A 14,250-nucleotide genomic window follows, 5' to 3' on the forward strand; every position below is an offset into this window, starting at 1 on the left:
ACTGCAAGTTTACTTAGTTACCTTATATGGAAAAAGCTAGCAGAAAGTTTAGCAGCTTCTAAGACATGCGCAAGCAGCTAAATGATACGTGCTGTTTCGAGCTTAAGCAATGAGGGGGAAAAAGCACACTTAGTTTTTACTACAGTAGGACATATTTGAAACCATGGGAAGTTCTAAAAGCCCCTCCCCAGCCTTACGGGAGGGACAACTGGACCCATGTTCAACAAATTCCGGGGGACAAATAATGACAAAAGGGTCAAGGAGTGCGGGTCACAGGTTTAAAATAAGGGAACCACATGGGGACACCGAGCAGAGAACGCCGGACAGCGCCCACTGCTCCTCAAAGCTGTTGATGGAGCCAGTGGACGCCGCCCAGAGGAACTCTGCCCGGATTCGTGACACAAGGGAGGAGCGGAAATAGGCCCCACAGTCGCAGGGAACCCCCTTGCCGTACATCTTAGAGACCGCCACCACGGCCGAGGCCCCCACCACCCTCGCCATCGCCCGCACGTAGGTTTCCATGTGGGCCGAGGCGGCGACCAGGAGGCAGCGGACGCCGTGTCTCCTGGTCATGGTGGGAAAGGGGCCCCGGCCGCCAGGGATGGAGCTGGAGGCGGCAGTCGGGGCAGATGACCCGGCACGTGGGGGGGCGGCAGCGGCCACCTGGGCGTACGCTCTGGGGGCTGGAGGTGGAGCGCCCCCAGAGCCGGTGGGGGGAACAGCAGGGAGGGGGGGAGCTGCAGCCGGTGTCGGGGCTGCAGCGGGCGGGGCGGTTTTGGCCACGGAGGGGTCGGCTTTCCGGGCCGGGCCCTTGCCTTTCTTCCCTCCCCGGTTTTTCTTGCCGGCCGAGGCAGAGGATCCACCCTTGTCAGGGGGGGCAGCGGCCGTGGCAGCAGCAGAGCTCGGGTCGGGGGTAGGGAGGTCGGCCGCAGCAGTTGCTTGGGCCGATGGCACTGATGGAACCAAGGGACCATCAGGGACGGGGGTCTCCTCCATCCTGGGGAGTGGGTGGAGGGAGGTGCAAATGGCAAACTGTGGGCGGGGGGGCGGGGGTTAACCACTCCTCCCCACCAAACAGCAGGCAGGGGCGGAGGGCATCAATGGAAGGGGGGGGCTGGAAGACGGGGGGGCACTGGGTCCAAGGAAGGGCAACCGTAAGAGGGAAGGGTTAGCAGCCACTCCTCCTTGCTGAGACTAGGGCAGAGGAGGAGGGCGCTATTGCAAGGGAGGGGGCACGCGAGGGAAAAAGGGGGGGTACACAATGGGGGGGGAGAGGGAAGGAGGGGGAGGGGGGAACCAACCACTCCCTCCCACTAACTGATTTCAGGGAGGGAGGGTTCTATCAGGGGTAGTAGACTGGAAACCTAAAAGGCCAGCGACCTGTCCTCCCTGCAAGGCTGGAAGCAGAGGAGGAGGGTGCTGGCAGGGCGGGCAGTGAACAAGGTGGTGGGTGCAGGGCGGGGGGCCGGCTCCTCCGGCTGCACTGGGGTACGAGAAGGACTATGGGGCTGTTGAGGGGCAGGGGTGATGTGAAGGGAGGGTACCTAAAAAGGGGGGGCATAAGCGCTCGGGCGGGGGGCAAAACTGGGTGGGGCTACACGACTTCTGGGGAGCTAGGGGAGAAGGGCATTGGGTTAGCAGGGCAGGATAGGGCAGTAGGGGCTGGGAAACAGAACACTAGCTGAATGTGGGCGGGGCAGGTGAGAACAAACTGAAGCTGAGCTGGTCAGCAAACTGAGGAGGGGGAAGGGAACAGAACTGGCTAACAGAGTGGGGAGCAGGGCAAGGGAACCAAAGGTAAGGGGGGGCCCCCCAACCTAACACTGCTGAGGGAAGGGGGCCAAGTCCAAGGGGGGGAGGGAGCTCGCCCACGAGCGCTTGTGGGAGGCTCAGTCCTCGCCCACTGCCGCAGCAAAGACAGTCCCAGGTGGCACAAACAGGGGGAACAGCCAGCCCCACCGAGGGGCGCTTCCTTGGTGGTGCAGGGGTTGGTGGAGGGGGTTGTGGGGGGGTGGTGTGGGGGGGCAGCTGGACTAGGGGGGAGCTCTACGCCTCTCCCCCAGCCCCCCTCCTGGTGTCTCTGTCCACCACCACCCCAGGAGCAGGTAGAAAGCTCAGTTCTTGCAAACAAACCCCCTCCACAGTCCAACCGGCAGTCTTTGTCCTCCTCGGCGGGGTGCAGGTAGTCAGCAGCAGCAACAGCAGGCGGGGAGCAGCCAGGTGGGGCAGGCCTCCAGGTGGTGGGTGCTGGTGGGGTCCTCCTTCCCCGGAGCGGTGGAGGAGGGGAGAGGAAGGGCAGCCAGCAGGCCCCCCCTCTCCCCTCAGGCAGCAGCAGCAGCAAGTGGTGGTGAGAAGCAGCAGCAGCAGTGGCTGGAGCAGTGTCCAGGGAAGCAGGCCTCAGCAGGCAGGAGGGTGAGTGACTGGGGAGGGCTCTCGCTGGTGCAGGAGCAGGAGCGGGGGGAGAAGGGGGTCTATTTGAAAACATGGGATGGTGGGCGGGCAAAGCCCGCCCACCTTCTAAAAGCCCCTCCCCAGCCTTATGGGAGGGACACTGGACCCATGTCCAACTAATTCCTTGGGACAAATAATGAATAAAGGATCAAGGAGTGCGGGTTAGAGGTTCAAAATAAGGGAGCCGGATGGGGACACCGAGCAGAGAACCCCGGACAGCGCCCACTGCTCCTCAAAGCTGTCGATGGAGCCAGTGGACGCCGCCCAGAGGAACTCTGCCCGGATTCGTGACACAAGGGAGGAGCGGAAATAGGCCCCACAGTCGCAGAGAACCCCCTCGTCTAGCATCCTCCTCCTGGTATTGTAGATGGTGCTCTTAGCTAGAGCCAGGAGGAGGTTGACGAGGAGGTCTCGCGACTTTGTGGGGCCACGGATAGGGTGTGCGTAAATGAATAGGTGGGGGGAAAAGTGCAGCCAGAACCTCAATAAGAGGAATAGGGGCTGCAACCTGGCGCATTCGAGGTAGGCGTGCGCCAGGTTCTCCCTCACGCCGCAGAAGGGGCAGGTGTCTGGGATAGGGGTGAACCGCGCTCCGTGAAGGAGCCGCCAACTGATGTCCCCGATGGGCCGCGAAATTAGATCGGAATAGACGCTGGCCCACCGTGGTTCCCCACCCTCTACGGGTCTTAGATAGTCCCGCCATTTGGTATCAGGGCGGGACACGAGGGTGGGGAAATGCAGGGTGTGGAGCACGAGCGTGTACAGATGTTGCCTTGGCGCGGCTTGGAAACAGACCGGCTGCAGATTTTGCAGCCGGCTGGGGGTCCAGGGGTGGGGAGGCCGGGGGGGCCCGTGGAACAGGGGCCCAATAATAAGGGACGGAGGCTTTGCAGGAGGGGAGGGGCGGGGTGTACCCTCTCGCAAGGACCGCTGCAGGAAGTCGAGAGCGGGCCGCGGCAAAGCCGCCTTCACCTCCTGGAGTAGGCGCAGAGGGGTTCGGGGGGTGGAGAGCCCCATGCGCCGGGCGAGCGCTCGGGGATCCACCCAGTCCCCCCTGTCGTAGTCCAGGAGGTCTCCGACCATGGTGGTTTTTGCCAGGATCAGCCTCCGGCGCACCGAGGGAGACTCCGCCACCTGCACGCACAAGGCTGGATTGTGGAGCAGGGGCTCCGCGAGGAGGTCTGCCCCCTCGGAGGCCACAACGGACCTGGTCGCCGAGAACAGCTTCCAGGTCTGGAGGAGGTCCTGGTAGAATTCCGGCAGCTCTGAGAGGTCTCGCGGAAGACCCCTCGGGTGGATAAAAAAGAGCTGCCGGTCGTATCGGAGCCCTCGGAGGCGGCGGAGGAAAGCGCGCGCGAAGGTGCCCCATGCCGGACTACCTGCACTGAAGAGGAGTCTCTGCAGGGCCTGGAGGCGGAAGGTCCGGACTTGGCTGCATATGCAGACCAGGCCCTGACCCCCCTCCTCCAGGGGGAGGGACAGGACCCCTGCAGAGACCCAGTGCAGTCCTGGCCAAAAGAACCCCAAAGCTGCCCTCTGGAGCTTGGCCAGGACCTCCGGGGCCGGGCGCAGGGTGTTGAGCCGGTGCCAGAGCATGGACAGGACCAGCTGATTGAGTACCAGCGCTCTCCCGCGAAGGGAGAGACACCGGAGCAGTCCCGCCCATCTCCGCAGCCGCTCACCCACCCTGGCCTCCAAACCTTGCCAGTTTTCCGGCGGAGAAGGATGCGTGGCGGATAAATAAACGCCCAGATAGAGCAGCGGACCCGCGCTCCACCTGATGGCCTGAAGCGCGGGTGGGAGGGAGCCGGCCCGCCACCCGTCCCCGACCACCAGGCCAGAGCTCTTGACCCAGTTGACCCGGGCGGAGGAGGCTGCCGAGTAGACGGCTTGGCAAGCCTCCACCCGCGCCAGGTCGCCCGGGTCCTGGACCACGAGGAGCACGTCATCGGCGTACGCCGACAGGACCAGCCGCAGCTCCGGCTCCCGAAGCACCAACCCCGTCAACCTCCTACGGAGGAGACAGAGGAAGGGCTCGATCGCCAGAGCGTACAGCTGGCCCGACAGCGGACACCCCTGACGTACCCCCCGCCCGAAGCTGACCGGCTCGGTCAGGGTCCAGTTGAGCCTGACCAAACACTCCGCGAGGGCGTACAGCACCCGGAGAAAACCCACAAACCGGGGCCCGAAGCCGAAGGCCTGCAGGGTGCCCAGGAGATACCCGTGGCCCATCCTGTCGAACGCCTTCTCCTGGTCCAGGGACAGGAGGGCGAACGACAAGCCGTCCCTACACCCGAGCGCTAAGAGATCCCGGACCAAATACAAGTTATCAAATATACTACGGCCCGGGACGGTGTAGGTCTGGTCGGGATGGATCACGTTCGCCAGCACGGACCGCAGTCGCAGCGAGATGGTTTTCGCTACGATCTTGTAGTCCGTGCTGAGGAGCGAGACGGGACGCCAATTCCGTAGGTCGCGGAGGTCCCCCTTCTTCGGCAGTAAGGCGAGCACCGCTCGCCTGCACGACAGAGGGAGGACCCCGCTCTCCAGGGACTCGGCCCAGACGGTGATGAGGTCCGGGCCGAGGACGTCCCAGAACACGCGGTAGAACTCCACGGTCAGCCCGTCCATGCCCGTGGTTTTGTTGTTGGGCATGAGACGGAGGGCTTCCGAGAACTCGGCCAGAGTGAGAGGCAGCTCCAGCCGGTCTCGGTCGCCCGCGCTGACCGTCGGGAGCTCGGTCCAGAGCGCCCTGCAGGCGTCGGCTTCGGTCGGATCCGGGGAGAACAAACTGGCGTAGAAGGCCCTGGCCCTTCCACGCATCTCCGCCGGGTCCGTGAGGGGGGTGCCGTCCTCCGCCAAGAGGCAGGTGACGTGCTTTTTTGCCCCCCTCCTTTTCTCCAGGGCATAGAAGAAGCGGGAGCCGCGATCCATCTCCCGAAGGAGGTGGATGCGGGATCGAACAAAAGCGCCCCGGGCCCTGTGATCTTCCAGGGCTCGGAGCTCCTCCCGCTTCTCCCGGCACGCCTCGCGGAGGAGTGGATCCTCGGGGGCGGACGCCAGGCGCCTCTCAAGCTTCAAGACCTCCCGCTCCAGCTGCTCTATCGCCGCATCCCTCCGCCGGCTGGCGCCCCGGGAGTAGTCACGGCAGAAGAGCCGGGCGCGCACCTTCCCCACATCCCACCATCGCCGCGCCGAGGGAAAGGCGGGCCGCTGCCCCCGCCAGGCCTGCCAGAACTCCCGGAAGGACGCCACGAAGCCCACGTCCTCCAGCAAGCTATTGTTAAAATGCCAATAGGCCGGCCCCAGCCTCTCCGAAGTCAGAGAGGCCTTCACGGACACCAAATGGTGGTCCGTGAACGGGGCCGGCCGGATGCTGGAGGAGTGGGCTCGTGCCAGATGGAATCGTGAGAGGTAAATGCGATCCAACCGGGAGTGGCTCGACCGTGTTTTCCCCACCCGGACGTAAGTGAAGGTGGTACTGTCGTCCGGGTGGTGGTCTCGCCAGACGTCCACCAGGGAGTGATGTTCCACGATCTCCCTGAGGACGTCCGCCGCGGCCTGGCAGTTCGCGAGTCCTACACGGTCCCGGTCATCGAGGGTGGTGTTGAAGTCCCCGCCCAGGACCAGGCCCTCGCGAGGATCCAGAGTGCCGAGGAAGGTGGCCGCCTGCCGATAAAAGGTGACCTGGTCCGGGCCCGCGTTCGGGGCATAGACGTTGACCAGGTTCAACGTCCGCCCCTCCACGCGGGCCCGGACGTGCAGCAGGCGGCCCGGGACAACCTCGGCGGTCCCCAGCACCTCGGGCCGTAGGGCAGGGGAGAAGAGGGTGGCCACCCCGGCCGAGTGGGCGCCGAGGTGGCTAAAATACACCCCGTCCCCCCACTCCAGCCGCCAGCCAGCCTCGACGGCTGGAGTCGTGTGGGTCTCCTGCAGGAAAACCACCGAGTACCCCCCCTCCCGAAGGAAGGAGAGCACCCGGCTCCTGCGGAGACCCGCCCTACAGCCCCGGGCATTCAACGTTGCGAAGATGGTAGAATTCATAGTGAGGGCTGGGGTAGATCCTCATGGACAGGCGAGTCGGCGGCCTCACGCAGGCCCCGCAGCAGACCGCTCCCCGACCCGAAGGTCAGGAGAGCGTCCCGAAACCTGCGGGTCTGACGGTGGGCCGCGTCGTCCTGCCTACTGGTCCCTCTCCCCTCCTGCAACAAGGCTCTAGTGGCCTGGAGGATGGAGTGGAAGTCCCCCCAGCGCTGGAGGGCGAGCTGCACCTTTCCTTTCGCTCCGCGGTTATCCGCGAGGAATTGGCGCAGCTCGTCCTTCAGCACCGAGGGGGAACCAGGATTCTCCTCCGTCCGGGCCCCCGGATGAAGCTCACGGGCCACGGAGACGGACAAACAGGGATCCGATCCCCGACGCGGCGCCGTTACTGCTGGCGCCGCGCTGCCCGCCCCCGACCCCGGCAGGGAAGGAGGCGGCGGAGGGAACAAGGCAGCCCCCAACGGGTTGGGGACCGGGGATACAAAAACGACCCCCGAAGGGCCGCCCGCAGCTAGCGGGAACGAGACGGCCCTCGCGGGGGTGGCACTGGCGGATGTTTGGAGGGGCAGTAGGGACGGATCGGGCAACATGACGGGGACCAGGATGGGAAAAGAAGGGGGGGACGGCAAGGGAGGGGTTACCTCCACGGCAGAGCCGGGGGGAGGGATAGGTTCAGGGCCGGACAGTGGGTCGGGATCGGGAACAGGGGAGGACTCGGGGCTGGAGATGGGTTCGTAAAGGGCGGAAGCGGGAGTAGGGGGAGGATCGGGACGTGGGAGGGAATTGGGATCCTGGACGGGGTCTGGGAAAGGGTCCCGTGTGGCAATCCCACCGGGCTGCGGCGCCTCCCGAATGGGAAGTTGGGGGTCGGGAACAGGAAGGGGGCCCGCGCCGACGCCGGGCTCAGGTGGAGAGGCAAGTGTTAATGCCTCGGCGTCGGCCTGGATGGCATTTTCTGCTGGGCCCCCAACGGGAAACGGGGATGACTGCCCCGCCTCGGTAGCTTGAGAGGGGGCACCCCCAACCCCGGGACCCGGCCGCTCGGCGCCAGCCGTCGCCCCGGAGGGCTCGGCGGCATCCGTTCTGGCGCTCGAGTCGGCCGGGCCAGTGGGTAATATCAGGGGCGCCCCGAGCGTGAGGACGGGGTCAGCCACCTGGGACACGGGATCGGGGAGAGGAGGGGGCGGCGCCATAGAGTCGCCGCCCAGACCGAGGCCCGCTGGCGGAGGGTCGTCCTCCCCCTGGGTAAGCGGGGTCAGACCCAGGGCCTCGATCTCCTCGAAGATGGAGCTAAGCTCCATCCCCTCGGCCCCGGAGCCTTCCCCTCCGGCCGCCAAGGCACCAATTACCTCGGCGGGGACGGAGGGGGTCTCAGTTGAACCCAGGGCCGGGGGGGCTCCATCAGAGGCCTCCTCGTGGATAGGCTCCTCAGGGGGGACTTCATCGTCCCCCCTCGCTGCCACGGCTTCCTCGGCCGGCGCCTCCTGCTGACGCTCGCCGGGGGCGATCATGACAGCGCTGGCCCCCCTCGGGATCTTTCGGGGGGCCTTCCCGCCCTCCGCATCGGAGGGGGGAGAGGAAGCCCGCGAACGGCGGGCTTTGCGCTTCCCCCGGACGAGCGTCCAGTCCTCCAAGGTGGAGGTGGAGGGCTGGTCAGCAGGGGCAAGGCCAGGGGGCACGTTTGATTTTCGGGGAGGGCGTTGTGGCAAAGGAGGGAAGGAGGGGGATACCTCCACCTGGGGAGGGCCCTCTCCCTTGCCCGGCAGCAGCCGCGCCACCCTCTCCTCCTCGGGCCCCGCAAAGACAGATCGTGTAGAGGCGGGGCCCGCCTGCCCGCTCGGGTACGTCGGAGGGGGCGCCTCCGGCTCCCGAGCAGGGCCGTCGGTTGGAGGAGGGGCGGCCGCGGAGGCCAGACTACCGGGGGGCTGGCGGTGGTGGGGCCAATGTCCTCACGGGCCCCGGAGGTCCCGGACGCCTCCCCCGACCGGGCCATGGGACAGTCCCTCCGGACGTGCCCCATTGCCCGGCAGAGGAAGCACCGGCTCTCCCCCAAGGAGTAGTGGACTCGGTAGAGAGCCCCCTGGTAGGGCACCAGGAAGGACCCCTCGAGCGCCTCCCCGCCACGCGCCGCCGGCGGCAGCTGCAGCTGTACCTGCCGGCGGAAGGATAGGACGTGGCGGAGGGCGGGGTCCTTACAGCCCAGCGGGAGAGGGCTGATGGTCGAGATGGGCTTCCCCAGGGTGGAGAGGGAAGGTAACAGGGCGGCATTAGGGAGGAAGGGCGGGACGGAGGTGAGCACCACCCGTACGCCCAGGTCCTCCAGAGGTTCGAGGGGCACGTGCACGCCTCCCACCGCCAGGCCCCTCTCCACCGCCTCCTGGGCGGCGGCCTCCGAGGCAAGGAAGAAGACCGCCTTGCCGTACATCTTGGAGGCCGCCACCACGGCCGAGGCCCCCACCACCCTCGCCATCGCCCGCACGTAGGTTTCCATGTGGGGCGAGGCGGCAACCAGGAGGCAGCGGACGCCGTGCCTCCTGGTCATGGTGGGAAAGGGGCCGCGGCCGCCAGGGATGGAGCTGGAGGCGGCAGTCGGGGTTGATGACGGGGCAGGTGAGGGGGTAGCAGCGGCCACCTGGGCGTACACTCTGGGGGTCTTGATTGTGTCACCCCCAGAGCTGGTGGAGGGGACAGCAGGGGAAGGAGGGGCTGCGGAGGGCGGGGCGGCTTTGGCCGTGGTGGATTTGGCCTTTGGGGCTGGGCTTTTGCCCTTTTTCTTCCCCCCGCCCTTTTTTCCGGCCGAGGTGATGGTTGCTCCCGTGTCTGAGGGACTGGCGGCCGTGGCGGCGGCGGAGCTCGGGCCTAGGGTCGGGAGGTCAGCCGCAGCGGTTGTCGGGCCTGGTGGTAGCGAGGGGGCCGTGGTAGGGACTGCCTCCATCATGGAAGGGGGGGGTAGGGAGGAGGCACAGATAACAGGAAGGGGAGCAAGGGTTCACCGCTCCTCCCCACCAGACAGCAGGCGAGGGAGGAGGGTGTCTGAAATGGAGGGGGTGGGAGAGAGGGAAGGTGCTGGTTTTGGGGAGGGCAACTGAAGATATGGGGGGGGGGGAGTTAGCAGCCTCACCTCCCTGCTGAGACTGTAGCAGAGGAGGAGGGCGCTAATACAGGGGCGGGGGCACGCAAGGGAAGGGGAGGGTGGGGGGGGCGTATAATTGGGAGGGAAGGGGAGAAGGGGAAAAAGGGGGGGCAACTACTCCCTCCCGCCGACTGGTTGCTGGGAGGGAGAGAACCAAAAGGGGCGGATAGAGCAGGGGAACCGAGGGGCCAGCAACCACTCCTCCCCGCAAGGCTGGAAGCGGAGGAGGAGGGCGCTGGCAGGGCAGGCAGGGGGCAAGGTAACGGGTACAGGGCGGGGGCCGGCTCCTCCGGCTGCACTGGGATACGGGGGGGGGGGCTATGGGGCCGTTGGGGAGGTGCAGTGAACAAGGGGGCTAACTAAAAAGGGGGGGCACAAGCACTCAGGGCAGGGAGGGGGCGAGGCAAATCGGGTGGTGCTCAAGGGCTGGGGGGGGCTGGGGGGTGGCTGGGGGGGGTGGGAAGGGATAAAATGGAGGCAAACAACAGCTGGGTGGGGCGGGGCACACACTCTTGGGCTGGCTGGGGCAGGGGCGTGGCAGATGACTTTGGGAGCAGGTGTGGTGGGTAAGTGGATTTGGGAAGGGAGGGAAGGAACCAAACTAAGCTAACAGGGAGGGGCAGGCAGTGGGGGGAAAAACCAAGCTGCTGGGGTAGGGTGGGTGACCGGGGGTAAGGGTGGCCCCCCAGCCAGATGTAGCTGAGGGAGGGGGGCCAAGTCCAGAAGAGGGGGGAGGGAGCACACCCACGAGCACTGTGTGGGGCTCAACCTCGCCCACCGCTGCAGCAGAGTCCCAGGTGGAAGGCAGGGCAGCAAACCCCATCAGGGGGAGAAGAGACAGTCCAGATGGTAAGGGGTGGTGGAGGGGACGTTGGGGGTGGTGGCAGCGGGTGGGGTGGGGGGGGCAACTGGACTGGGGGGAGGGCTCTGAGCCTCTCCCCCAGCCCCCCTTTTAACAGTTCAACTCACCACCACCCCGGAGCGGATTGAAAAAGCTCAGTCTGTAAACGAACCCCCTCCACAGTTCTTGATGGTGATGATCTCCTCTTCTCCCCCTCAGTGGGGTGCAGCAGCAGCAAGGCAGCAGTGGAAGGCCTCCGGGTGGTGGGTGCTGGTGGGGTGGTCCTCCTTCTCTGGAGCAGTGGTGGAGGGGAGTCTATTTGAAAACATGGGATGGTGGGCGGGCAAAGCCCGCCCACCTTCTAAAAGCCCCTCCCCAGCCTTATGGGAGGGACACTGGACCCATGTCCAACTAATTGCTTGGGACAAATAATGAATAAAGGATCAGGGAGTGCGGGTTAGAGGTTCAAAATAAGGGAGCCGGATGGGGACACCGAGCAGAGAACCCCGGACAGCGCCCACTGCTCCTCAAAGCTGTCGATGGAGCCAGTGGACGCCGCCCAGAGGAACTCTGCCCGGATTCGTGACACAAGGGAGGAGCGGAAATAGGCCCCACAGTCGCAGAGAACCCCCTCGTCTAGCATCCTCCTCCTGGTATTGTAGATGGTGCTCTTAGCTAGAGCCAGGAGGAGGTTGACGAGGAGGTCTCGCGACTTTGTGGGGCCACGGATAGGGTGTGCGTAAATGAACAGGTGGGGGGAAAAGTGCAGCCAGAACCTCAATAAGAGGTTCTGGAGGAGCCGGAATAGGGGCTGCAACCTGGCGCATTCGAGGTAGGCGTGCGCCAGGTTCTCCCTCACGCCGCAGAAGGGGCAGGTGTCTGGAATGGTGGTAAACCGCGCCAAGTACACGCCCGTGCTCACGGCTCCGTGAAGGAGCCGCCAACTGATGTCCCCGATGGGCCGCGGAATTAGATCGGAATAGACGCTGGCCCACCGGGGTTCCCCACCCTCTACGGGTCTTAGATAGTCCCGCCATTTGGTATCAGGGCGGGACACGAGGGTGGGGAAATGCAGGGTGTGGAGCACGAGCGTGTACAGATGTTGCCTTGGCGTGGCTTGGAAACAGACCGGCTGCAGATTTTTCAGCCGGCTGGGGGTCCAGGGGTGGGGAGGCCGGGGGGGCCCGTGGAACAGGGGCCCAATAATAAGGGACGGAGGCTTTGCAGGAGGGGAGGGGCGGGGTGTACCCTCTCGCAAGGACCGCTGCAGGAAGTCGAGAGCGGGCCACGGCAAAGCCGCCTTCACCTCCTGGAGTAGGCGCAGAGGGGTTCGGGGGGTGGAGAGCCCCATGCGCCGAGCGAGCGCTCGGGGATCCACCCAGTCCCCCCTGTCGTAGTCCAGGAGGTCTCCGACCATGGTGGTTTCTGCCAGGATCAGCCTCCGGCGCACCGAGGGAGACTCCGCCACCTGCACGCACAAGGCTGGATTGTGGAGCAGGGGCTCCGCGAGGAGGTCTGCCCCCTCGGAGGCCACAACGGACCTGGTCGCCGAGAATAGCTTCCAGGTCTGGAGGAGGTCCTGGTAGAATTCCGGCAGCTCTGAGAGGTCTCGCGGAAGACCCCTCGGGTGGATAAAAAAGAGCTGCCGGTCGTATCGGAGCCCTCGGAGGCGGCGGAGGAAAGCGCGCGCCAAGGTGCCCCATGCCGGACTACCTGCACTGAAGAGGAGTCTCTGCAGGGCCTGGAGGCGGAAGGTCCGGACCTGGCTGCGTATGCAGACCAGGCCCTGACCCCCCTCCTCCAGGGGGAGGGACAGGACCCCTGCAGAGACCCAGTGCAGTCCTGGCCACAAGAACCCCAAAGCTGCCCTCTGGAGCTTGGCCAGGACCTCCGGGGCCGGGCGCAGGGTGTTGAGCCGGTGCCAGAGCATGGACAGGACCAGCTGATTGAGTACCAGCGCTCTCCCGCAAAGGGAGAGACACCGGAGCAGTCCCGCCCATCTCCGCAGCCGCTCACCCACCCTGGCCTCCAAACCTTGCCAGTTTTCCGGCGGAGAAGGATGCGTGGCGGATAAATAAACGCCCAGATAGAGCAGCGGACCCGCGCTCCACCTGATGGCCTGAAGCGCGGGTGGGAGGGAGCCGGCCCGCCACCCGTCCCCGACCACCAGGCCAGAGCTCTTGACCCAGTTGACCCGGGCGGAGGAGGCTGCCGAGTAGACGGCTTGGCAAGCCTCCACCCGCGCCAGGTCGCCCGGGTCCTGGACCACGAGGAGCACGTCATCGGCGTACGCCGACAGGACCAGCCGCAGCTCCGGCTCCCGAAGCACCAACCCCGTCAACCTCCTACGGAGGAGACAGAGGAAGGGCTCGATCGCCAGAGCGTACAGCTGGCCCGACAGCGGACACCCCTGACGTACCCCCCGCCCGAAGCTGACCGGCTCGGTCAGGGTCCAGTTGAGCCTGACCAAACACTCCGCGAGGGCGTACAGCACCCGGAGAAAACCCACAAACCGGGGCCCAAAGCCGAAGGCCTGCAGGGTGCCCAGGAGATACCCGTGGTCCATCCTGTCGAACGCCTTCTCCTGGTCCAGGGACAGGAGGGCGAACGACAAGCCGTCCCTACACCCGAGCGCTAAGAGATCCCGGACCAAATACAAGTTATCAAATATACTACGGCCCGGGACGGTGTAGGTCTGGTCCGGATGGATCACGTCCGCCAGCACGGACCGCAGTCGCAGCGAGATGGTTTTCGCTACGATCTTGTAGTCCGTGCTGAGGAGCGAGACGGGACGCCAATTCCGTAGGTCGCGGAGGTCCCCCTTCTTCGGCAGTAAGGCGAGCACCGCTCGCCTGCACGACAGAGGGAGGACCCCGCTCTCCAGGGACTCGGCCCAGACGGTGACGAGGTCCGGGCCGAGGACGTCCCAGAACACGCGGTAGAACTCCACGGTCAGCCCGTCCATGCCCGTGGTTTTGTTGTTGGGCATGAGACGGAGGGCTTCCGAGAACTCGGCCAGAGTGAGAGGCAGCTCCAGCCGGTCTCGGTCGCCCGCGCTGACCGTCGGGAGCTCGGTCCAGAGCGCCCTGCAGGCGTCGGCTTCGGTCGGATCCGGGGAGAACAAACTGGCGTAGAAGGCCCTGGCCCTTCCGCGCATCTCCGCCGGATCCGTGAGGGGGGTGCCGTCCTCCGCCAAGAGGCAGGTGACGTGCTTTTTTGCCCCCCTCCTTTTCTCCAGGGCATAGAAGAAGCGGGAGCCGCGATCCATCTCCCGAAGGAGGTGGATGCGGGATCGAACAAAAGCGCCCCGGGCCCTGTGATCTTCCAGGGCTCGGAGCTCCTCCCGCTTCTCCCGGCACGCCTCGCGGAGGAGTGGATCCTCGGGGGCGGACGCCAGGCGCCTCTCAAGCTTCAAGACCTCCCGCTCCAGCTGCTCTATCGCCATATCCCTCCGCCGGCTGGCGCCCCGGGAGTAGTCACGGCAGAAGAGCCGGGCGCGCACCTTCCCCACGTCCCACCATCGCCGTGCCGAGGGAAAGGCGGGCCGCTGCCCCCGCCAGGCCTGCCAGAACTCCCGGAAGGACGCCACGAAGCCCACGTCCTCCAGCAAGCTATTGTTAAAATGCCAATAGGCCGGCCCCAGCCTCTCCGAAGTCAGAGAGGCCTTCACGGACACCAAATGGTGGTCCGTGAACGGGGCCGGCCGGATGCTGGAGGAGTGGGCTCGTGCCAGATGGAATCGTGATAGGTAAATGCGATCCAACCGGGAGTGGCTCGACCGTGT

General features: G+C 65.6%; 1 protein-coding gene across 3 annotated transcripts in view; it reads left to right on the plus strand.

Annotated features, from left to right (window-relative positions):
* LOC106731741 (SH2B adapter protein 3-like) overlaps nt 1-14,250 on the plus strand; it is a 118,914-nt gene that overhangs the window by 38,786 nt on the left and 65,878 nt on the right. The window contains exon 2 of one of the 3 annotated variants that reach the window (XM_089775066.1): nt 6,082-6,100. The exons of the other annotated variants lie outside the window; for them this stretch is intronic. Within the exon in view, the coding sequence (XP_089631192.1) occupies nt 6,082-6,100 (19 nt within the window). The remainder of the gene's footprint in view (nt 1-6,081; nt 6,101-14,250) is intronic. 3 annotated transcript variants of the gene reach the window in all.

Source organism: Pelodiscus sinensis, chromosome W (genome assembly GCF_052426305.1).
Source record: "Pelodiscus sinensis isolate ZL-2025 chromosome W, ASM5242630v1, whole genome shotgun sequence".
Classification (NCBI taxonomy): domain Eukaryota; kingdom Metazoa; phylum Chordata; order Testudines; family Trionychidae; genus Pelodiscus; species Pelodiscus sinensis.